The sequence below is a fragment of the Sander vitreus genome, chromosome 5 (genome assembly GCF_031162955.1).
Source record: "Sander vitreus isolate 19-12246 chromosome 5, sanVit1, whole genome shotgun sequence".
Taxonomy (NCBI): domain Eukaryota; kingdom Metazoa; phylum Chordata; class Actinopteri; order Perciformes; family Percidae; genus Sander; species Sander vitreus.
This window is the reverse complement of record NC_135859.1, coordinates 23,895,176-23,921,211: the sequence shown is the minus strand read 5'-3', so window position 1 is coordinate 23,921,211 and position 26,036 is coordinate 23,895,176. Positions and strand designations below refer to the sequence as shown.

Sequence of the window (26,036 nt, the reverse complement as noted above, 5' to 3'; positions counted from 1 at the left end):
GAAAAAAGTGCATAGTATCATCTTTTCATTACATTTATTTTTTTTATTTCATCCATAGGCCTAATGCAAGAATTTAAATATTGTTTTTAAAAAAGAAAAGAAAAGCACAACTTTGCTATACAATGTGAGTACATTTTAATTTCATCTGTAACATTTGGTTTGGGTTTATACAATCAGAATACAGTTCCAAAAAACAAATTGCTGTTGCTATTGGATATTTCAACCACATGGCAGAAAGGATCTGTGTTGTCAAACCGTACATAGAAATTTGGCGTTTCTTCATGTGATCATTATTATCATGTCCATAAGAAGAGGTTATTGTGAGCAAGTGTAATGAGTACAAATGTGCAATGCAGGCCAACCAATTTGCAATATTGTCAACTGATGTGAAAATAGATAAATCTGTATGAACGTATGGCTGATAAGTAACAAAGTGATGTGTTCATAGAAGTTCACAGTTTTACACAACACAGCACTGGCAAGTTCATTTTTCAATAGCTTAGTACATATTTTGGGTCACAATTGTTTAATAACCACATTTAAAGGATTCTTACCAAAACTGTCAATGTTATTAAAATTAATTTCATCCAGTATATTGTTACTGGAAATTTTATTCTAAACAGGGGGAAGCAGCGTTCAGTTTTTATGCTCCACATATCTGGAACAAACTCCCAGAAAACTGCAGGTCCGCAGCAACTCTCAGTTCTTTTAAATCAAAGTCATCAAAATCATCTGTTTGATGTTGCCTTTCTTTAAATAACTGTTCATTTGTTATACTGAAGTTGCATTGATGACACTGTATGACATTCTATAACTGCTCTTTAATGTTTAATTTCTTATACTGCACTGTAACTTTTATCCGCGTATTTTATCTCTCAGTTCTTTAATTTCTTATACTGCACTGTCAATTTTATTCTTGTTTTTTATCTAGTGGTATTTTTGAACAGATAACGGACATATTTCTGAGAATTACGCGGGTGTGACATAGATTAAAAACAGGATTTAGAGGAGGAAGAGAAAAAAAATGAGAGCTATGCGAAAGCCTCGAAAATACAGATAACGGACATATTTCTGAAATATTACATCTCAAAAAACACGGTTGTGACAATAGATTATCCATACAAGGACCACGTCTGTGAACTTGTCAGATTTAGTCTGTGAACTAGGTCAATAAGAAAGACAACGTCTGTGAACTTGTCAGATATTTCGGTGAATTTATCAAGAGACAGACTGTGAACTGTCCCAGATTTAGCAAGGTTTACCGAGATTAAACTAAGCTTTGTAGCGACAGCTTGTTGTTTTTTTTTTACCTGCTCTTTAATGTGTTATGTAAAGCATTTTGAATTGCCCTGTTGCTGAAATGTGCTATACAAATAAAGCTGCCTTGCCTTGCCTTGCCTCAAATAACTACAATGGCATCAGCCTCAAAACTCCAATATCGAACAGGCTCTAGTGCATGTTACATTTAATCTCTTTTGATTTAGTTTATTCTACGGTGTTAAACAGATGGCTGACAAATGAAAAGAAAAAACAACATAAACTGTCTTAGTGAGGTGTTGGGCCATCACAAATCTCCCATAGGTGCTCAGTTTGTGCCATTTGATACATTATTATTTACATACTTCTCAAACCTTTCCACTGGTTCCCTGTTTGTAAGCATCTGCATTTGTTCTTTCTCTACTCATTTATTCAGGGTTTTCCTTTAATTTGTCACTCGATTATGCATACAAACTAACTTTTATGGCATAGTCTGAAACATAAATGCATGTGAGAGACAAATCATTACTGCTCCATCTCAGATGTTGCTGTCCTTCAAAGGAGCGTACTCGTTCTCCCTCAGACTCTCCCCTGCTGTGAAGCTCTCCTCCGTGGTTCTCCTTGCCTCTTTGGACAGCCTCTCGAACCTCCTCAGGAATACGATGAGAGCCACCAGCAGAGCCGCCTGCACCACAACAAACACAAACAGACACACCTGCGAGGCCAGAGCCAAGTCACAGTACCAGTAATGGCAGGTATCCAGGACCTCCTTCTCTGTTAAGTACACCACCAGCCGCCCTCTCAGGCCAGGAGGGAAGCTGCAGTTGACGCCCAGGTGTGATGTGAGGGTTGCAGGCTGACGCAGTAGCCAGGCTCGCAGGTAGAGGATGCCACAGTCACAATCCCAGGGGTTACCATGAAGGGAGACAGAGCGGAGGGAGGTCAAGTCATCCAGGAGCCCATTGGGGAGGCTCGTCAGCCGGTTGTTGTGGAGAAGGAGGGAAGTGGTTCCAGTAGGGAAACTGGTGGGCAGCGAGGAGGAGGTGAGAGACTTGCTGCTGCAGTCCACCTGACTGCCATGACAGGAGCAAAGGTGGGGGCACGCTGATGACCTTTGAGCTCCAAACAAGGGGAGCAGACACAGGAACAGAAGCCCCTTCATGGTTACCAATCACTGACTTGAGAGGAGAGAAGAGGAGAACAAAAAAAGAAGAAAAATGAAGAAAAGAGAAGAAAAGAGAAGAGAAGAGAAGAAAAGAAAAGAGAAAACTGTGTTGTAACCAATTGAATTATATATTTTCAAGAGCTATTTGTATTTAAAATTATCAGAAAATAAATATGAATGCAATCCAACAAGAGTGCTGCAGTAATTACCATCTTTATGCAACTTCAGTTTTTAATTTGATACACTTTTAAGTGTTGTTGGAGTGTGCACTTTGTGTACTTTGTATATGATCAGACATTGTTTGTGCAATTTCTCTTAAATTAATATAATAGCCTATGTATGGTGAATTTCATACACATTTAAACAATTAAATATGTGGTACTATACATGTGATGTACTGAGTAATCTAAAACAGTTCGGAACACGTTAGTACCGAACACGTAGGCTACATGTTACAATTTACTAATGTACCACATACAAAACATAGTATTAACATGATATTGTGTTCATATAACTAAGAAGTAATATATTTAGTATATTTTACAATGTTTTGTTATCCAGTGCACTGACATCAAAAAAAAAAAAAAACTCCTTTCCATCATGTCTGCTAGTTTGATACTACATTAAAATAATAAAACAAGTTTGAAATGTATGTTTTACAAGCTTCTTTTATGCTTTTAAAAACAGAGTACTTCTGCCAAACTGAACTTCACACACCAACTTGATAGCTTTCTAATTGCTTTGATATTTTGAGAGCAAGAAACTGAGCGATGGGCCAGGAATCAATGTCTAAATGTCAATAATGTAAAAGAGAGCTACAGAACAAAACAGTCTAATAATGTCTGAGGAGAGTCATTTACCTTCAGTGTTGCGTGTCTTTAGGAGAAGACGTGTGTTTCTCTTCTCTGAGAGGCCGAGTGTATGTGTTTACCAGCTGGCCCTCACTGATAAAGACCACTTACAAATATGACACACACACACACACACACACACACACACACACACACACACACACACACACACACACACACACACACACACACACACACACACACACACACACAAGCACAGATGTCTAACAGGAAATGAAGTATCTCAGTAACTCTTTATCTTAGGGATCCTTCACTTCTAATACATTTCTACTGTAGGAATTTCTATGGAAAGAATTGTTTACTAACTAAAAATAAAATAAAGACAGTGTTCAATTATTACGCTTACAAAATATATATACTTTTTAATTAATTGCTAGTTTACTCTACCACAAGTTAGAGGCAACATTTTTACTTTGTACTCCACTACATTTCTTTTTTAGATAATTTTTTTGGGCTTTTCCACCTTGTTTATTTTTATAGATAGGACAGCTAGGTGAGAAAGGGGGGAGAGAGGGGGAAGACATGCAGGAAATCATCACAGGTCGGACTTGACCCCTTGACCTCTGCGTCGAGGCATAAACCTCTAAGTATATGTGTGCCTGCTCTACCTACTGAGCCAACCCGCCCAGACGCTCCACTACATTTATTTGATAACTTTAGTTACTTTGCATATTCAGATTAATAATATACAATTAATAAATGAATTATGAGGTAATAGAATAATATACGTTTATTGATCCCAGAGGGGGAATTCACAAGCTACCCAGCAGTATATAAAATACTTAAAATTAGCCCCACATTTACTTGCTGCAACATTAATGATGTAGTGATGCATCAGTTAGTATAATCCAGTGATACAATCTATATTAGATACATTTTAAAATGGCCCATCTTGCATAATGAATACTTTACGTTTAGTATTTTAAGTATATTTGGACGGTTTTGATGCTTTGTACTTTTACTTAAGTAAGATTTTGAATGCAGGACTTTTACTTGTAACAGAGTATTTCAACACTGTGGTATTACTAATTTTACTAAGTAAAAGATGTGAGTGCTCATTCCACCAATGAATCTTACATATAAAACAAACATGGATGTGTCAAAGTCCTCATAAAGAAAATACAGATATTTCTATCATTCATACTAATGTTATGTCGGCTTGTGTCTGCTCTGACTGGCAGGGAGAAGACGCTGTGTGCAGTGCAGAGGAAGAATGGCTGCGGGAGATAAACATGAATCAGCAGATAATGTTTTCCTGCAGCAGCTCCAGCTCTGAGTGCTGCCATTGAGAGTGACAGCCAGAAGTGACGGAGGAAGTCAAAGCTGCGCTCACTGGACCTTAATGTACAACTCTGTAATATTCAGAGAAATTATGCAGAGCGACGATAAACAAGAGTTTATTTGTCACACTTTTATAAATGGGGCACAGGCTGAGCTCAGCTTTCAGGCAAAATAAGTATGTTCCTCAGCATGCATGCGCACACACGCACGCACGCACGCGCACACACACACACACACACACACACACACACACACACACACACACACACACACACAAGCAGCAACAAAGCATACTGTAGGTCATGATGCATTTAATACAAGCAGAGGGCATCAGCTATAAAGCAGTAAAAATAGGCCCACAGCATTTAGCGTATATGAGTAATGGCAACATGCCTGCACATGCACCCTGCACGCACCGACCCCTCGCATTATGTCAAAGGATCGCCATTCACAGTTATAGCCACTGGCAATAAGTGCATTTTCAGCTCAGCCAGCCAATATACAATTGCTGGGAGAGAATATTTTGACTTGCCATATGTGAAAAAAATTACACATGAAGGTATTTATGAGGATCAGAGAGCAAATTAATAAGAACAAAAGTTGGATAAAAAAAGTAAAGTCACTATGGATAAAATGGAGTTTTATGGACGGATGTCATAAAATACAAACACTCACACACCCAAACACAAACTCACAAACACATAATAAAAAACAATATCCATCAAATCTTAACATTACCAACAAACTAAATTTCTTTACAAAACATCTTGTACACATCATACCCTGACAAAATATCCAAAAAGTTTAGCATTGCATTTATAAATTAGACACACTGAGTAGTAATTTAAATTACGCATTTATATTATATATGTTAAGACTGTTAAACCACAGCGAGGGGCTCAAATTGGGCAAACGGATGGTTTCAGAGACAAAAAAAATGCTCTGACAAACAACCGTCCAGGCAGACAAACTATACAAAGCACCAAACTGAGGATAAATGTACAGCCAGAGTTGCCACTAACACGTCATATCCATGTTCAATGTCTGAAGGTCTCACTGTCGGTCAGGGGAGAAACAGCAGGTGGCGCTGCAGACCAGCTCTGCTCCAGGAGACTAGTCTTTGTCGTGCATCTGCTGCTGCATCTTATTCAGCATCTCCTGCATCCTCTTCAGCTGTAGACAGAGAGGATGTTTGGTTAAACTCATAAATAAATCCTGAATCTAATGCCAGTGTGTGTTTAATTCTAAAACAGATTAAAGATCATACAGACTAGCTTAAAGATAGTAATCACTGCTGTGGATTCTAAATATATGGCAGGGACACATATTGTGAGGCTGACCAATAATTCAGAAATACTGGCACTAAATACATAATTTCAGTCAGGATTTTATTGATGAAAGTTTGGATTTTAGTCCCAAATTATACATATTAAGTAACTCCAAAGATGTAGCAGAATCTGTTGTTTCAGACTGGATTCACAAGGGTATAATAATAGGTAGAGAAAAGAACAATATACTTTGAAATGGAGAAACTATTGGATATATATCAATATATAGAGGTATTGTATGTGTACTGTAAAAACACATGCACAAGCCTGACTTTGATGTTGTTGACATTTCAGATAGTGTAATTGTTTTGAGTTGTTCAGGTTAATGACTGACAGGGTGTATTTCTTTCATTGTTTTTTAACATTGAACACTACTTTGATAATAGTTGTATGTGAATTTACAAGTATTTGCCATGCCAGGTTGTTCATTGTTAGTAGATGTTATTACTGGTATTGCGACATATTTGTAGTTTTAGCCACACTAATCAGTTCTGTAAGCCCTACTACGCCCTACTAAGCACTACTACGCCCTGCTGTGCCCTGCTACGCCCTGAACTGCTACAACTAGTATTTCTCATAGTTCCATTATCTTTATTGTTACTATAATTGCCACTGTTCATCATACCCCCAACCAGCACCGGTAGATGTCTGCCCACCAAGAGCCTGGGTCTGTCGAAGTACTGAATAAGTAATTGAAGTAGCACTGAATAGTTTACTTATTAGCGGTTCTAATTTAAAATGATGAGGTGATATGGTTTTAGAGAAAATAAGTTTAATGAACTTAAGTCATTAATTTCAAGTAACGGCCTTTTAGTCACATAAGATGTTACTAGTTGGATATTTAAATAGCTATCAAGTTACATGAAATATTCCCTCAGTCGGGATTGGAATGAGTTTCATGTAATCATTTCACAGTTAAGTTAGCGGCCATCTTGTACTGAGACAGGGAAATCATATTACCTCTCCAGTGAGACCTGTAACTTATCTGGGATACATTCATGAAAAATAGAACATCTTCAAACAGAAATTAAAACATCAAAAAGCAAAGATTGCTTCATACCTCTTCATCTTTCATTTTGATTAGTTTTTCAGTCTCCGCATCCGGGGTGGACAGCGGCAGGATGGGGATAGGACTCTCCATACGGTTGTCCTGAGCCAGTTTACTGGGAAGAAGAAGTCAAAGAAGTAGAAGAAGAAGAAGAAGAAGAAGAAGAAGAAGAAGAAGAAGAAGAGGTGAAGCAGACAAAACTGTACTAAAATCTGTAACATCAGCAGTTATCTGAGATGCTTACAAAACATCCTCTCTCTCACGTCTCCACATACCTGGTCATCTCCTGTATGCACTGCGCTCTGTAGTTTTCATAGTGGACGTCGCAGGTCACGTCTTTGAGGTCGTGCATGTGTGAACGAATCAGCATGTTCCTCAATTTCACAAAGTCACAGTGCGACTGGTTCTCCACTGACAAAAGAAATACGTAAAATCAATTAATAATCTCTAAAAGGTTATGCCATTCAAACTGTGATGCAGGCTGATGACAGCTGCACAGAGAATGAACATACAAACATACCTTCAACAATTCCCCAGGGGTACAGTCTCCCTCTCACTCTCTGCCCTCGAGCCTCCACCACTGTGTTACTGCCGATCACAGCGAACGGCGTGCACTCCTGCACACAAAGACATGAGGGTGGGTTTGTTTTTCTTACCCTGATCTATCCAGGGAGAGCTGGATGAGCAAGCTGCGCCCTGATTCATATTCACAAAGTTATACACATTCACAAAAGCCTACTGAGTGGCTTAAGAGAGGCGTGACTGTAATTGTTGGGACACGTAAAAAAACAAAAACAAAAAACAGTTTGTTGTTTATTTTTCTTGCACATATTTTCCCAGCTGATCAGTGGATTCATGTCACAACATTAACAATGGCTCAGTTGCTGCAGTTATCACAATGCAAAGCAGCAAGCAATAATGTCACTTGTTACACCTGTTTGACAAGTCAACATGTGTGATCTAGCCATGCAGATAGTTTTAGTTTTATGTGCCCACTGCCCAGGTTATGAGGTATGTGTCTTGAGATTTCTCTTTGTTTGTGGTGTTTGTAGCACACAAAAAAAAAAAAAAAAAATTACTTTTACTTTTACCAAAACTCAGTCCACAGACCTCTCCTGTTGTTACAAAGTAATTCCTGAGAAAACTGTTTCTGGACAGATATGTTGCTGTTAGGTCTCTCAAATGGGACATTTCAGTGCTTTGAGGACTAAAAACTAAACTTTATTCACTTCCACTGTAAGTGAAGATTAAGGCAGACCTCTCAAAACCTTGGCACATAAAACTGATATCATCTGGACTGCTGGACATCCCACGAGGAGGTAAGTGAGGACAGGGCTGTAGCTTCTGGCTGGGAACAGTGAGGTTTTAGCCACCAGCAGAAGTGTGTTTAATCAGCAGATTTTTTTTAGACTCAATATATTTATTTTTAACTACTCTTTAGCCAACAAAATAAAGAAATGTACTATTTCCACAACAGAATTGTATTCCTGGTAGTGAAATGATGACTTTATAACAGCATTTAGACCTGTATGTTGGGAAATAAAACTTAGAAGAAAATATGTCCACACAGTTGAACAAATAACATTTGAAAAAACATTTCTTTTGGTGTCTTGTCAGTATTTTCAGAGAGAGGTTGTGTTCTTTTAATCCTGGTTAGGACCCTGAGTGACAAAATATGTTTTCCGGCACCCCAGAGAAGTGAAAAGACCTAAATCTGTGGCCAAAGTTACAGTGACTTCCACTTAACAGTGAACCAGTTAATTAACTGGACTCTGCCACAGGTCTCTGACTGACTCACCTTCAGCTCTTTGTCAAGTTGTTTAAACTCTTCATCCTCATCTGAGTCACATTCGGGGAACTGGTACACTTTGATCCCAAACTTGTCTATTTCCTCTCGTATCTGAAGATACATCCGATTAATGGTTACAGTGAACAATCTGCATACAGTAAAACATGCTGAATTCACTGTGGAGCTGCAGTCATGGGACTCACTCTGTCTTTGAGCTTTTTTATCTCGTTGGGCGTGAGGCAGTCGGCTTTTGCAATGAGAGGAATTATGTTCACTTTTTCATGCAGAGCCTTCATGAACTCAACATCCACTGGACGCAGCCTGTGGAGAGAAATCCAGAGTCAGAATGAGAGTGAAGTAAGAGTAACGTCTTTCAAATTAAAACAGGTAAAACAGAAACAGAAAACGTTTTTGAATTGTCATGATACATTATTCCACTTGGTCACTGACTTTAAACATTGTTTTTTGTGTGTGTGTGTGTGTGTGTGTGTGTGTGTGTGTGTGTGTGTGTGTGTGTGTGAGAGAGAGAGAAAGAGAGAAAGAGAGAGAGAGAGAGTGTGTGTGTGTGTGTGTGTGTGTGTGTGTGTGTGTGTGTGTGTGTGTGTGTGTGTGTGTGTGTGTGTGTGTGTGTGTGTGTGTGTGCATGCGTATTTGTTTTTACCCGTGCCCAAATGGAGGGATGAAATAAAGGCAGCAGTGGACTCGGTTGTCCTGAATGTTCTTTCTGTTCAGCCCGCTCTCATCCCTGAAGTATTGCTCAAATTGCTGATCTATGTAGTCTGTGATCGGCTTCCAGCTAGGACACAGACACACACACACACACACACACACACACACACACACACACACACACACACACACACACACACACACACACACACACACACACCACAGACTACATTAACAGCTCCTCTAGGCATTGTGAATTCAAGCGAGAAGGCTAAATTGAGCACATGTCAGAGCAGCAGGTCTTTCAGCTCACCACTCGTTGTTGTTGACTGCGTCTCCGAACCCCGGCGTGTCGACGATGGTCAGCTTGAGCTTGACTCCTTTCTCCTCAATGTCTACAGTGTGTTTGATGATCTCCACAGTTTGGTTGATACGCTCTGTAAAGCACCGACACAGAGAAAGAGACAGGGAGAAAATGAGGTGAAGAAGCTGAAACAGCATGTCAGGGATAAAGTAGAACAAGACAGTGAATGGTGCAACATAAGCCCTGATGGAGTAATTGAGGGGTGTGCCCTCAGCGATAGTGACACGATTGATAGACATTATTAAACTTATTACAAAGCTGCTTTACAAATGCATCTGGAATAAAGGATAAGGGTTTTGAACAAATCCCATGAAAAGACCAAAATCAACAATGTTTCTCAATACTACACTACAAATCTTTACCAAACAGGTAATGAATATATTTCATTTTTTATTTCAGGACTAAATAGTGCATTTGTTGGGGACTATTTTCAGCGAGGAATTGATAGACATTTGGTACTCTAGAGCTGGTTGCACCAGCTGATCCTGAGTTGAAACCTGTTACACTTAACTAAATTAAAATGGGTTGCACCACACCAACTACCTCTTATGTAGCAATTAGGTGTCACTAAATATTTACACCCAGGAAGTGCCTGGTGTAACTGTTGTGTAGCTAACTGAACTAACTGATAAAACCAACGTTTTCTTGCCAACACATCTGATCTGTTATTATAATGTAAACGGGGAAAATTTGAAATTACATTTCCCAAAGATCACACAATATATTACAAAATAGTTAGAAAATGCTAGAAATGTCAGACTAAATAACTGAGTAGCTTTGGTTACATTGGATAATCGGATGTTTCCCTCACTCTAAACTGCATGAATATTACTACCTTTATAAAAACAAAGCCATAGCTACATTCACAAAGGATTGGCCACAGATGTATCCTAGTAACATGTTTACTAAAGGCTTTACTAACTGAGACATTTATGATGGTTATAGTGCAGGTTGTCTGCAGATTAATTGCCAGTTAATCAATTAGAAAATGTACAAACTAAACTGGACTTCTTCAGTGCTGCTGCGTGACAAAGTTAAATGTTAGACGAATGGTGGTCTGGTTTACTATAATACCAGAGCAGTGCATTCATTACTGGTGCAGAGAGATAATAAATAGCATAAAGACTCACCTTCAGCATTCAGTAACTTCCTGTCTTTGTAGAGGTCTGTGAGGAACAAGCTGTTGACCAGGGTGGATTTACCCATACCAGACTCTCCTGCACAGATGGACGGACGGACAGACAGACGGAAGGCCACAATGTTTACAATTTACAAATAAACCAAGAAGCTGATTTATTAGGTAAATTAGCTAGGTGTACAAGTAGGTTTTCTGTCAGTTTGTATCTTTGACTACAAACTGACCTGCCACCATCAGCGTGAAATCAAAGCCTTTCTTCACCGACTTCCTGTGGACCTGGTTGGGCAGAGTTGCAAAACCCACATACTGTTTTTCCTGGGACAGAAAAAGAACAGACACAAAAGAAGAAGGAGGTGTTTAGTTTAAAGTCATGCTTTGAGGAAGAAAGTATCAAATCATAGTGCTCCAACTACTCCAATTATCAATGTATTTGAAAATCATTGTAGAGCTAAAACAACTAGTCAAACAATCACTTGATAGAAAAATAATTGGCAGCTAATTTGATAATCGATTAATTGTTTAATTTAACAATAAAAATTTTCTTGTTACAGCTTCTAATCTGTGAAGATCAGATGCTTTTTTTTATACCATGTGATAGTTAATTGAACATCTTTGGGTTTTGGACTGTTGGTTGGACAAAACAAGTCATTAGAGGACATTTTGATGGCCATTTTTCACTTTTTTTCTGAAATTCTTAGTCAAAACAGTTAATCCTTGAACAGAGAAAATATAGATGACTCAGTAATTAATATAATTGTTAATTGCAGCCACGTTGCAGTCACATTTCCTGATTATGTGAACAGCGAATGGGATGAGAGATGATCACTGTAAAATAATTCTTGCAGCTTGTGTGTTAGTGCTATCCTGCGGTGTTCAGAGAACACGGCGCTGAAGGACTACACAATGTTGATAACAAGATATTCTGATTTTCTTTTTTCTCTTTTTATTTAGGGCATTAATTTAGAACTGTGAACAGACAGTTTGACCAGAACTAGCCTACTTAGTAGGTGTCCTATACGTATAACCCTTTATTTTATATTATAAGTTGCACAATACAATATTATAATATCCATTATTCTGATATGGGCCATTCTGAATAATGAGTACTTTTACTTAAGGTAGTTTAAGTATTTTTTGCAGCCAATGCACTTTTACTATAACTATAACTTGTAACTGAGTATTTCTGAACTGTGGTATTGCTTCTTTTACGTTTTACAGTAAAAGTTCCGAGTACTTCTTCCACCACTGCAAAAGACAAACAAAAGTAGCATATTATCACATTTGAGAAACTAGAACCGGAGATTGTTTTACATTTCTGCTTGAAAAATGATTTAAAAAATTAAATGATGATCAAAAAAGTTACTAATACATTTCGACTAATTTAATAATCGATTCATTTTTCCAGCTCTACAATAAAACATCAAAAGCCAACAGCTTAAAAATCATAAGCAAAGCAGACACCAAATAACTGTAAGAGTGCTAAGTAAATGTATCTATCAGCTCCTGATGTAATAAAAATGACCTCACCAGACATTCAGAAATATTACAATACAGAAAATCTACAACTGCATGGAAAAACATGTGCACAGCATTCCACTGCGAGCAGCTGAGAATAAACCAGCGTCTCAGATTTTCCACTAAAACTCTCACATAAACACACAAAGAGAGCCACAGGATACCAGTCACTCACTGTGTCACACAGTAGCTCTCAGTCCTGCAGGTTTTCTCTGCTGCATCTGGCAGAACGTCATCTTTACCCGACAGTACGTGTTGACATGTATAGATATAAATACACACTCTAGGCCCGTCGAGAGCATTCACACACAGACAGAAGCTACATTCAACAGACCTGAAAAGCTCTTTTTTCACTCTGCAAACACAGAGCCAAACAAACAGTCAGAGCCCTTATAAGCTGTCATAACTTGTCATAGGCATTTCCGACAGCCCTCTCGGGTGAGGATCGGATTTACAAAAACACACACAAAAACCATAGGCGGTGCAATCAGTGCTTGGCAGACACACTTGTCAGAAAGCCAGAGATGTGAGAATGAGAAAAGCTGTAGATAAATCAGTGAGTAATCATAAAAACATTTCACCTCAGCAGTAAATCTGTCACTGGGGATATCACACATCTCCACAGAAAAGCAGAGATAGCACCAAAAGATGCTGGCAGTGAGTCCACAGGTGATAGGGCTTCTTGTTTATGTATTTGTAAAGTAATCCTGAAATCTGTGTCTATATTTTTCATTATTTTGAAATTTTCCTGATCATTTTCCACTCTTTTTGTCTATTTTACCCAAATAAATGCAACTATTTTACCTTCTGCCTGGCTGTTCTCACTCGTGGGCACAGCAGCCGTTCCACCAGTTTTTCTTGCAGCATGATGGCATCCATCCCAAACCACTCCGACACTGACGGACCAAAATAGCCACGGGTCTCAGAAAGTTGAAAAACAGCCCAGCAGGGAGCAGGGAAAAAAAGCAAATGTGAAGCCTTGAGACCTTGATAAACTCGTCTCTCGCTCTGTGCCCGTTCCGAAATTGTCTCTAACACACCTCTTTTCCGTTTGTGCTCTTTAAATATGTGCCTTTTGTTCCTCCTACTTTCCTTCTCCTGATTTCCTTTCTTTTCTTTCTATTTCTTTCTTTCCTCTGCCCTACAGCGGTCTGACTCTCCCTGTTCAGACAGGTATGGAGGAATTCTCACTGAGAGGGAGGAAAACGGAGAGAGGGAGTAAGAAAGAGGTGGCAATTTGAGGGAGGAAACAAGGGAGGGATGGAAGAAGCGAACCTCTAAAAGAAACTCATTCATTCAGCCTGTATTCCCTCCCCCAGCTCTAAAACTCTACACCGAGAAAAATGACAACCAGCTCGCAAAGAACTGCAGAACGAGAAGAAACAGACAGAAAGTTTAGATGCAAAAAATAACTTGTTTGAACTTGACTGTGACAAAAGCAGTAGAACAAACAACAGATAAAGACACAAACGCAGCAAGTAAAGGCCTGTAGAGTGAGCGTATCAGATTAACAAGTAAATTAACTTGTCAATCCATGAGTACTCAGATACTGTAGTTTTCTTAGTAAAAGTACCAATAAAACAAGTGAGTATAGAATTGACAGCAAAATGTACTTAACAAAAGTAAAAAATAAAGTCTTGTTCTGCAAACAAATGGCCCCTGTGCATGATATCTTATATAAAGTAAGGAAGTTTAATTCTTCCTAACATAGGGCTCCAAAGGTTCACAATATAAAACTAATGGAAGGAATGATAAAAAAACAAAGTTCTGATACACTAATCTGTATTCATTTTACTTTAGCTAATTAGCATACATTTTGTATTCATTGTTTATTTTAGGTCTAATATTTATCAGAGAAATCCACACAACAACACAGCCTAAAACTGCTTTTTGTTTGCGTTTTGTTTCTTAGGCATGTATTTGATTAAAGTAATAGTTTCATATTTTAAAAAACATTTCTTATTCCCTTTTTTGCTGTGAGTTAGATAAGAAATTGATACCACTTTCATCTGTGTACAATAATTATGATGCTACAGCCAGCAGCCGGTTAGCTTAGCACAAAAAGTGGAAATGGCGAAACCTGGCTCTGTCCGGAGGTAACCAAATTAACCTACCATCACGTCTTAATCTTCTCATCACACACAAATAAACATATTTCCCCAAATTATCCTCAAACTATTCCTATTATATTGATGTTAATTCACATATGTCACATTTCTTATCAATCACTCCGGTCCAGACTGCAATGAAAAGGATGTACAGTAAAGGAGCTCACTGTGTGTGTGTGTGTGTGTGTGTGTGTGTGTGTACGAGGTACATTTCATGGCAAAGATTGCAACTTGCAGCCAATTGCTTCCAGATGTGTCAGTGGTGTGTGTGTGTGTGTATGTGTGGGTGTGTCTGGCTCATACATGATGTTGGGCCGCAGAGCTTAAATGTTCTTTGAAATAAATGACCTGTTTTTTCTCTTTTTTCTTTCCCTAAAGTTAGCACACCCCGCAGTGATGCCACGTACAGGATGTGACAGCCCCACTCCACACCACTGGAGGGCGACACAGTAATCAACTCAGATTTAAAAAGAAAAGTTTATGGTTTAAGCTTGCTGATGCCTCTATTAAAGGAAACAAACAACCTCAGCCATGGTGGTGCTGATGCAAACATTAGAAGAGATCCTAGATGAAGAGTTGAGGTCATTGTTGACATTAAAGAGTGTGTGAGTGTGTGTGGAGGGGAGTGGGAGGGTCAATCTGAATAAAAGAAAAGAACAGATGTCTTGAAATGGTATTACAATAGCCCCCCGGCTAAAACCCCCCCCACCTTCAGTCTTTTTTAGTGGCCAGCTGTCCCTTTCTCCCATATATCACCAGCCAGACAAACTAAATATAATCTTTGCCAGTCACACTTATTTTGTTACTTTCAAATTCGACATTACGTTCAATTAAACATTTCTCAATTGCTAAGTGAAGCCAAAAAATTGTGTCTTGTATAATCCTTTGCATTCATACCCTAATTTCAGACACTTAATGTCATGTTTTGTTGCTGCTTTCAGCTCTTGCACAGGGCTCCTGTAATAAGGGACTATTTAGATCACAGAGGTGGATTAAAAATCTGTAGATACAAATTAATCTGGTGACAGATGTGGACTACCTGAGGCGTCATTCTCTCATTTATTTTTGTTTTTATTAGCTAAATATACTTGGATGGTATCTAAAGGGGCTTAATAAAGAGATACAACCAAATGTATTGGTTATTCTGTAACCCATTTCACTTTATTATCTCCTTCTTGGGAAATGGGAATACTGAAAATAAAATGTACAAAAAACTACTAATGAACAAACAGATCCTCACGCACGCACACGCACACACACACACACACACACACACACACACACACACACACACACCACAGACTACATTAAGTTATCAATTAGTTATCATTAAGTTATCCACCTCAGTCTATCATTGCCTAACCATTTGGATAAAAAAGGCTAAAAACTTGCAAGAAATGGTCATAGTTGCTGTTATGCAATCGTACTGTATATTGTAAGAAAAAAACAGACTTGTCATTGCTGTTGTGGAGTGACTAAGTTGTAAAAGTTGCGACTCTGCGTCACCTCTTTGGCCTCTGCCTTCCCTGTCTGTGTTTGCTCAGCTGGAAGAGTGTACGGCAGGTGCAGAGGGACATTAATGACAAATAATGAGTCAGGAGTAATGAAGGCCAGCAGGGCAGCAGAATGTCAAGGGGCAACTTAAAAACATCTTCAAACCCTCTTGTTTTCTTTGGCTTTCACATTTGTAGAACTCTATATGTTATGGTTTGTCATGTTTCAGGACATTGTCTTAATTTTCTCTCTTCCGTAAAGCACTTTAAAACTACTTTTGAAGTATGTTCTGTGTCAAATACGTTAATTTTCAGTCTATAAAAGATCAGAAAACATGAAAAATGTCCCCATAACTCTACAGAGCTCAAGATGAGGTCTTTAAATCGCTTGTTTGGTCTGACCAACCGTCTGAACCCCCAAAATGTTTAATTTCCAATCATATAAAACAGAAAAAAAGCAAAGTCTTTTCATCTTTTTTGATGTTTAAAATCACAAACCAGAGAATATTTGGCATTTTTGCCCAATAAGCGACTTAAATAATTAATAGATTTTCCCAATTGTTGCTGATCAATTTAACAATTAATCAGCTTATCATTTCAGTACTCAATACACTTTGTATCTACTGGATTGAAAAGTGCCTTTATATAAGTTTTCTGTACCTTTTGCTCTTTACAACAAGTGCAAGAAAAGCTTCCTTCACTGTCAGAATATTAATAATAAATGCACCATGACTCTGTCAGTTTGTTTGTCAGTCAGTGTTGGATGGTCCTGCAGTGGCAGAGATCCAGAGATCCGCCACTCAATCAGCAGGCAGCGCTCAGCTTCTTCCTCTCAGTCATACAAAGTCGTGGCCTTTAAGGAAATGACTCTCAAAAGGACCCAGCAGTCAACTCCACTGCCAGGGCATGCACGCACACGCACACGCACATGCACACACAGACACAGACACAGAATCACACACACAAATCCGAATAACTCTGGTCTAACAGCGTACCCATCATTTCCTGCTGCCAAACACTTTCAAGAAGCTACAGTGATGACATCACAACACAGACACACAGACTGAAGAAGATTTTTTAACTGACCATAAAAACACTCATCACACATTTAGACGACAGTTCAAACTGCAGGATCTCTTCAGATTGATCCACTGGTTAACATGTTCGTACAACGTCACGCACGTGGAGTATCCATGACGACATATCCTATTTTGTGCAGGCCAGTGTGCGAATGAGGACTTAAATATCTTCCACAAAGAGGTCTCATAAAACTTAAAAAAAACAAACTTGAAAACAAAAGTATAAAAGGACTCTTTGGAAGAGTATGTTGATTTAAAAGTGACTTACTTACTATGCTAATCATTTTAACATGACATCTACCAGCTAATCCCTCTCCATGATGCTCTCCAAAACGGTCTTGTCTGTATAAGAAGGCTTTTCTTAAAGGGGAACTCCACCAATTTAACACATTAGTCAAGTTGTATTGTGGGCAAAGTAGGCGAGAAGTTTTGACAGTCAAGAAGAATGTGTGGAATTAAAAAGACGAGTCAGGTTTATTTTTAAACTGTACATCGTGAGTCCGACAATGTCATAAGAGTGCAATGTTATATTGTGTTTCATTTTTGGTGTTATTTAAGGATTATGGTAATTGCTTAAATGTAGCATAACAGAGTATCACAAGTAGAGAAGATAGTATAGTTTATAGTCAGCAACCTGACAGTTATAAAACAATATCTAAAGTTTGCTAACATTAGCCAAGCTATTGGTACAAAGTCAGGCAATAGCAGCAAAACCGCTCAGTGTAGTGAATTAGGCAAAGGTGCGTTATATTTGTAACAGCATAACAGTAAGCTACTCTATAACAATTTCTCAAAAATCTAAATAAAAGAGGAATAACTGGTGGTCAAAAAAGTACAACTATGAAAAATCGATCCAACTTCAGTAATGAGAGTACTTTCCACCCGTGCTCTGACCAGTGCTATGCTCATGAAATTCAGTCATCTCAGTTAAATCTAGTGATAACTGGGCTTAAAATGGTGTAATGCGTTTCTGGCTTTAAGCAGCCAGACCGTCTGTGATGCAGCAGTGAAAAGCGTGACCTTTACTGATGACTTCTCTGCATCTCCCAGCCGTCCAGCTGACACTTTCACACCATTAACTCTAAATGCTTCACCTAAATGTGTTGCCTGCCCACCAGCGAGTGAGGCAAGAGAGTGTATAAGGGAGAGATAAGAAGGAGAGAGGTACAGAAACAACAGAAATGGACCCTGAGCCCCCTGGCCTCCTCCTTTGTTTTCTCTCTTTGGAGATGCAAAGTCCTGCGTGCACTCTGCTCTTTAACATGCTAATCTGACAGCATGTAATTGCTCAGGCAACAATAAAATTGCTTCACTGAAGGACACTTGGCTAGCATAGCCCAGTTTTAGCATTAGCCCATTCAGTGACAATGGACACTTATGGGAGCACAGCTGAAACATTGACTGGTACTATAAACATAGTATCCCTGAACATTTAGCAGAAGGATTCAATCAGCTAAAGGTTTATAAGAAAAACAGCCTGAAATACTCTCTACAGCATCATATGTGTAGTAATCCGCATTTGAAAATAGTCCCCAACAAATGCACCATTTATTACTTTGTTAAAAACTACAGTGCCCAGCTCTTTCAGAAAATTAAACTACATATTTGTAACCTGTCCTGTCTTCAGTGGGATCAAATGAGCTTCAGGCTGACTACGATAGTCAGAAGGTATCGGGAGATTAACCAACACATTGTTGGTTTTAGGCTTTTCATGGGATTTGTTGACAATAAGAAAGATATAGTTGTCAAAATAATCTTAAAGTGGCAATCCTTAAGATTTTTGTCCTGGTTGATTTAAAATTTCTATTTGAGTAAAAACAATGGTTTAGCAACTGGAGCATAACATAGAATTAATTAGAATTAGAATTAATCTCATTCTATTACTATGGTCTGGAGTATTGTTGATACATGAGCTTCAAGTTTTAAGAAAAAAAATGTAATATAGGATTATTTCCGAGAGATGTCACGCCAGACACCCAGTTTGTAATACTGCAAAATAAATAAATAAATAAATATATATATATATATGTGTATCATTACTTTCATCAATTAGATGAAAATCTTCCAGATTACAGCTTTAAGGTCCTTCTTCTCATCCATTGTCGTCTTTAAAGTTAAACTCAACTAAGCCCGCTATTTTTCAACTGATGTTTCCAAAGTCAAAAATGAAAAGTCTTGAGAACTCTGAGAAGTCTTAGAAAAAGTCTATAATTCTATTACAACTGAGCAAACTCAGTATGCTGAAGCCAATGTAATACAGTCAAAAGCTTCAGAACGGTAAATAAGTGGACTTCAGTTGAGATTGTTTTGTCAAGTGTTGTTTCCAAACTGCCAAACTCAATAACAATATAGAATAACACCAACCTATCCCTTATTCTTCAATAGGAATTAAATGCAACATTTCAGTATATTCTAGTCTAAAAAAAGCACGTAATGTGATTGATTAAAGTATAATTCAGATTATTTGCCGTTATTGTTATGGTTTTGGTGTTCTGTCTTGTCTCCTTGTGATTGTGTGATTTTTGGTCTTGTCTTGTTTTATGTTCTGTTTCCTGTTTTATTTTGATAGTCTGGTTTTCTGTCCTGTCTTGTCTGGTTTTACTCCCTGTGTTTTCCCGCTCTTGTGATTGCCTGATGTTTTCCACCTGTTTCCCAGCCCTTGTGTCACCTGCCTCTTGTTACCTCGTTACCCTCTGTATTTAGTCTTTGTGTTCCCCTTATCCTGTGTCAGATCATTGTTTGTGTTCGTTCCAGTCAGTTTGTGTGTTTGCTTCGCTTCTGGACTTTGTCAGCGTGTCAGTTTCCCAACCGTGTTCACTCCTGTCTTCTCGTCCGCGAGTTTTTTTGGTCAGTAGTTTCTGTTTCTGTATTTCCTTCGTTTTATATATTCTGTTCTTTTGTTGCTTCAGTTTGGACATTAGTTTTTGCCTGCTGGATTTTTTGGCTCCTTTTTGTTGTATAGACTCTGTTTAAAAAAATTCTCGAGCTCTAACCTGCTGCCTGCCTACCTGCCTTTTTCTTTGCATTTTGGGTCCACTATTCTATGCTCATATAACAGTTAGTTATACTGAAAGCAGTTATGAAATAATCTCAATTCTCTTCATACGTTTCATTGGATTACTGCTCAGACTCCTGATCCCTATTTCCAAATAATTTGTAATCCCAAACATATCAAGCCTGACAAAATGCTTACTTTTTTTTCACAGATACTCTATCTGGATCTCCCACCAGTTAATTTCTAAAAAGCTTCTTGAAATGCAGAGCCGAGACATGAGCACTGCAGTGTTACTGCATATATAAAAGTTAGAAGAAAAGGAGGTGATCTGCTTTTAGTTACAAAACACAAAGCACCACACACACTTTACAGGATTATTACATGCATGTTTGCAGCATGCTAAATGACTGTGCATGTGAACACACTGCAGGGCAGAAACGCCTCAAACACATGAACAAAGGCACCGACTGTCACCACAGAGGAAAAACACTCCAAAGAAAACATGCAGAGACAGACACACACACACAAAAAGATGACAAAAGCTGCTTTATCCTACGTGGCTGTCTTGCTTTTGTGTATTTCTACAGTCTTTGCAGCGTCTCGAGTGTGTGTGTATTTCACTCCAGTAACATCCCATAGCTTCAATGAAGTGATACAGAAAATGCGATACTGTCAGACAGTGTGGAATAAGTTCTCTTAAAAGTACTTAGAGAGCAAAAGACATGAAATTAATTCATTAAATAGTTATAAAAGGAAAAAGTTAAACTTCAAATCTCTTCTGACAACTTTTCTGTTGAATGGCTGGAGCCACAGGGGGTTCAAATCCCAGTTTCAATACCCCACCCAACCCCCCGAGATACGCGTATTCCTGCTCTGCAGCTGGTCCACACTGGGAGCTTGTGAGGGTCCCATCTGTGGCAGCGAGAGTATGTTTAAAAAGAGAGAGGGAGCGGAGGGATTCAGATGAGATTGCGTCTGAAGTGAAGTGACACACATGCACTGACGTAAATCCATCTGACACAACATCTGTTCACTGCTGCAGGGAGAAATCGGCGTGTGTGATGTGACCGCTGACCTGTTTCATTTTCATGACATCTCAGACAGAGGTGACAACGTGGTGCGATATTGCCTCATAATTATCTTTAAATCACCACTTTCTAATGTTCTGTTTCTAAAGAGTTGTTTGATTAAATACTGGACAAATATAAAGACGGAACCATTTCTGTTGCAAAAAAGTGGTAAATACTACAAAGTGAACTAGAGACAATCGTTAAGTGTTCTTCACTTTTGGATTGCCAAGTAGTAAAAAAATATGTCTGCTGAGTCATTAATAGGTTATTGATAGTCATTCAAAAAAGGGGTTTTTACTTTGTAATTACCCATCAAGTCTGTGGTTATAAATGTTAGTTATTAACAGATTTCAAATTTTCTGAGGAAACAGCAAAAGTTAGTAAGTTAACTGTAAATAAATGTCAATAATAAAGGGTTATTGTTATGGCTCTAATTGTGAATGTTAATGTTGTTAATAAAAGGACTTTGGTCCAGATGCTCTGCACACTTTTCCAAAAGGTCAGAGGTCAATTTGGATGAATAAAAGAGCTACAAAGAAAGCATCCCACTAAATGAGGATAAACAATAGCCAGAAACTTTCCACGACCTAGCAACCCTATTACTTACCGATCTATAAAGCATTAGTGCAAACATTAATAAAGCCAATCATCATACTACATAAACCATTTTTAAATGGTGTCTTATTAGCAAGTGGTTACTTACTTACACTTACTTCAACAACTCAGATTTTTTTTTAGTGGCAATCCAGGGTTTTGTTTTCCAGTACATTTTGTTTATATAGGCTAAAAATCACCAATTTTTTGCAATCTGTATTTAAAATACAACACTACTTCTTAGATGCTCAATGCAGATTGGAAAAAAATGCCACAAGAAAAAGAGAAGAAGCAGGAGGAACGACAGAAGATGGAAAACAAATAAAAATCACACATTCTTCCTTATACGAACAAAAAATTACATTTGTAAGCCATAAAACAGCCACTCAGGGTTTACTCTTGTGTGACCAGTAGCTTATTGTGGCTCTTTTCTACTACTGTTACACTATGTAAGCATTATCCATTATCCCTTAATTGTCACTTGTGGCTACAGTCCCTCACTGTAAGTAACATGTAACATATAATATTAAGTAAATACTAATTGTAGTTGTGGCTGTGACGTATTCTGGTCCGCTGAGGCACCAGTCAGAAGAGAAACTTTTTGAGAAAACTGCTTTTCTATCATTTTTTTCTTCTGTCTGTATGATCTATAATGAAGTTGCTGTTTGTCTTAGCTCCGAATCTAAAAACTGATGTGGAACAGCTACATGGACCATACACTAAATGGACCTTGTTTTGTTTTGATTGTAGCAGCACTGGAAATATCTGAAAGTGATGTCAAGACATGAACATTTGCTCAGGATGTTTTCACAACGGTGACCATATTATTCTGGATGTGGTTCATACTTCACTATATCTAGGTGACACATCTCAGCTAACTGTTGATAATAAAACTGTGATTGTGATTTTTTTTTTTTCAGTTTCTGATCTGTGATAAAAAATAAAGCTCACTAAATACCCATCACCCACACGCAGAACAATCACAGCACAGTATTGTGGGTAGGTCAGATGGCATCATCTACGTACTTCGTATCAGAGAAGTGGTGAAAACAGATAAAAAAACGACTGTTGCCTGGCAACGTAATATCACAGCAAAGGAAGTGAAGGGAACGTTTAGGGCGATGTGAGGGAGTGAGACGTGGAAAGAGGAAGAGGAGAAGGGAGGGGAATGTTCTAAAAATATTGATTTAGGATTGGTTATCAGTTATGAGTCTTTCAGCAGTTATGATCTCAGCAGAGCACTAATATTATTTTTTTTAGTCCTCCTCCACAGCCTGGACGATCCAGAATATGAGGTATTAAAGTGCCCAACAGGGTCAGATGCTGTAGAGTATGTGGGAGCGAAGAGTGGATGAAAGCCAAGAAGCAAAACTAAGAAGGTATAAAAACTGTAGTAATCTAAATACTGAACATGAGTGAGTCACTGCACGTTTGGAGTGGATGAATATTTATAACAGCTTGATTGTACTTTGTTATTTTCACTGTTTCTGCACAAACTGTAATGTTACATCTGCAAGCACATCACTCTACAACAATCATACTAATCCAGGTCTTCCAGCAATCCACTCATATATATGTGTGTGTGTGTGTGTGTGTGTGTGTGTGTGTGTGTGTGTGTGTGTGTGTGTGCGCGCACATGCATAAGGATGCGTTTTTTTGTGTGTTTTTCCCCCTGTTGTGTGATGTATTCCTCCTGTTCTCCCTTGGTGTTTCTATTGAACGTTAAAATGGGGATAAAAAAAAAAAAAAGTAGTACGATAAAGAATGTAATGCTTGTTGCACTTGACACTAAAAAAAGTACTACAATAAAGGAAAAAAAAGGATGCACTGTAGTGGTCACAATCATTTCAACTGCAACATCTCACTCTTAGCATACACTTTAGTGCAAAGCAACTTATATGTTTTACCCAAATACCAGTAATGGACCTATGTACACTTCATACTTCTACTCCACTAAGTTTCAAAGGGTAATATTGTAATTTTCTACTCCACTACATTTATTTTACAGCTACTTACTTTGCTGATACAATATACAATATGAAAATAATATACAACTCTGTGGTGTCCTGGTGACCTTAAGGGATTCAGTGTCCCACTGGAGTCAATGCTGCATGTTCTCACTCCCCTCATTTCCTGCCATCCCTGTACTGTATGCTATCTAAAAAAAGGGGGGGGAGAAATAGCTAAATAAAAATAAATTAATATGTAGTATTTTTACTTTTGATACTTAAAGTACATTTTACTGTTATACTTCTAAACTATAACTGTATTATTATGAATGCAGGACTTTTATTTGTAATAAAAGAGTATTTTTTTCACATTAACATCAACAAGAGGAGTAAATAGCACTAAAACAGTAAAGCAAAAGCAAAACCTGGACATTATAACATTCATGAAGGTAGGATTTAACTGTTGTATTAGACTGCATTTTAGTTTGTGTATCTAACTGGCAGCTATAGAGTAAATCTTTATGCAGTATAGACATAAAATATGCTATAAGTGTTCATGTGTTGTGAAGTAGAGTATTGCTATTACAGCACCTGCATTTTAAGCTTTAAGGTTGACTTTTGGTGCTTCACTCGAATCTAAATCTATTAACAGTCAGGTTCGCTGAATCATCCAAGCACACTTAGCACGTGCAAATACTCCTCCACTGTCATCAGACATTATATGCCAAGAGGAAGATGGGGGAGGAGGAAGGCCCAGGGTCATCAGAGATGCGACCTCCCATGCAGGCTCGTGTGGCAGCTGGATTTCTGAGCTTAACAATGGTCAGAAAGAATTCACGAGGCGTGCTTATGTAATGTTGATAATTAGGTCAGTCCATCGGTCGACTTAATGACCGATAATCGCTAATGATTCATGCGAGGAGAGGATGGAGAGGAAGGATGCTGCCATTTGGGTACCATGTTGGCCGCTCGCCTTTTGTGACGCCGGCCTGCTCCACATATGCGTCTAAAAATGAAACCTGACCCCCACCGCCTGTCAGTCTGGTGATCACAGCTCAGCCTGTGATGGCATGGCTGCCCGGAGATCTTGCGTTTATAAAACTGACAGAAAAACGCGCACATCGGGAGGGGAAGAAAAATGTACGATCTGAAAGGTAAATATTGTTGATGCTGCTGCAACCGACGCCGTCCAGTTCGAGGCTATATTCTGAACACGCACTATGTTGAAAATGCATTCTCAACAGCACTTGAATAAATACATTAAAAAATGATGTCTCTTACCTCTGCGCTATCCTCTATTGGCCATTGCAGAATGGATGAGGAGGAAGCGCAGGTGCAGGGATGCAGAGCGACGCCCAGGGAGACAGAAACATGAAGCAGTCATTGCTATGATTCTCAATAAACACATTGCTGTAAATAAAATCCAGAAACCACGCTCACCTGTTTTCACCGGGATCCGGCTTTTGTACCTGATGTTGGTCGTCATATTGACCGCTCTCCTCCCTCGATTTTACCGAAGCGACGGCTCACAGAAAGCGGCCCCTCGCCTCGCCTCCAAACCCCGGACAGACAGCAGGAGGGCGGGCTGATCTGACAGATGAAAGCCCCTCCTCCTCCTCCTCCTCCTCCTCCTCACACTCAGCCAGTCACACTGCACGGTTTCCTACAAGCAGGGGTCCTACGGGATGCCACGAGGGGGTTAGGGTCCAAACCAACCTCACTTTGACATCAATCTCTATATATTCTTTATAACTTCTCTCCAGTGTCCAGTCAGAAATAGATTTTAGGTTTTGAAAAAGGAGCCCAAAAGGTTGTAATTTTCATTTGTTTTAGAGATATTTTACAATCAATTATAGGTGAATATTCATAGATATCATGGACCCACAATAAAAAAAAAAACATATAATAAACTTCAACACTTAGCTTCAAATTTCCCTTTGTCAGGTGTTAGTATTGTAGTGTTTCTTTTTTACTTTATTACACCCTGAAGAAGGCTTATTGAAGGCTTTTTATTGTAGCATACGGTCGATGATATTTTAGTATCTCCTCAACAAGACTGAACAAAAAAAACCCAACATCTTGAATATGAATGAATGAATAACGAATGGAGTCAAGTTGAAGCTCTACAGGCAGGGTGCAAAATTAACTTTTTTGTCCACCAGCCAAATGGCTAGTGAATGTTAAAATTTTACCAGCCACTCAATACATTTCCATTGTTATTTTGGCTGGTGAGTGAAGCAATCTACCAGCCACTTGCATATTTTACCAGCATTTGGCTGGTGGATGGTGCTAATTTTATAAAAATGTTTCTCATAGAAATAT

General features: G+C 38.5%; 2 protein-coding genes across 4 annotated transcripts; both read right to left on the bottom strand.

The window, feature by feature from the left end:
- Positions 1 to 10: 10 nt before the first annotated feature.
- Positions 11 to 3,368, bottom strand: gp1bb (glycoprotein Ib platelet subunit beta). Its single transcript, XM_078251113.1, has 2 exons — positions 3,283 to 3,368; positions 11 to 2,435 (listed from the first exon to the last, which is right to left on the bottom strand). Exon 2 carries the CDS (start codon positions 2,417 to 2,419, stop codon positions 1,796 to 1,798), a length of 624 nt encoding a protein of 207 aa, XP_078107239.1. The 5' UTR covers positions 2,420 to 2,435; positions 3,283 to 3,368; the 3' UTR covers positions 11 to 1,795.
- A 1,830-nt stretch (positions 3,369 to 5,198) lies between these two features.
- On the bottom strand, positions 5,199 to 25,265 carry septin5a (septin 5a). 3 transcript variants are annotated; one of them, XM_078251107.1, is made up of 12 exons: positions 25,155 to 25,265; positions 24,996 to 25,009; positions 11,136 to 11,226; positions 10,904 to 10,990; positions 9,723 to 9,846; positions 9,402 to 9,536; positions 8,944 to 9,061; positions 8,750 to 8,851; positions 7,472 to 7,568; positions 7,227 to 7,362; positions 6,964 to 7,066; positions 5,199 to 5,748 (listed from the first exon to the last, which is right to left on the bottom strand). In XM_078251107.1, the coding sequence occupies exons 1-12, from the start codon at positions 25,198 to 25,200 to the stop codon at positions 5,689 to 5,691; spliced, it is 1,113 nt and encodes a 370-aa protein (XP_078107233.1). In that variant the 5' UTR covers positions 25,201 to 25,265; the 3' UTR covers positions 5,199 to 5,688. The 3 variants fall into 3 exon arrangements, with proteins under 3 accessions (XP_078107233.1, XP_078107232.1, XP_078107234.1); XM_078251106.1 differs by lacking the exons at positions 24,996 to 25,009; positions 25,155 to 25,265 and adding an exon at positions 13,231 to 13,624; XM_078251108.1 differs by lacking the exons at positions 24,996 to 25,009; positions 25,155 to 25,265 and adding an exon at positions 12,602 to 12,783.
- Positions 25,266 to 26,036: the final 771 nt, after the last annotated feature.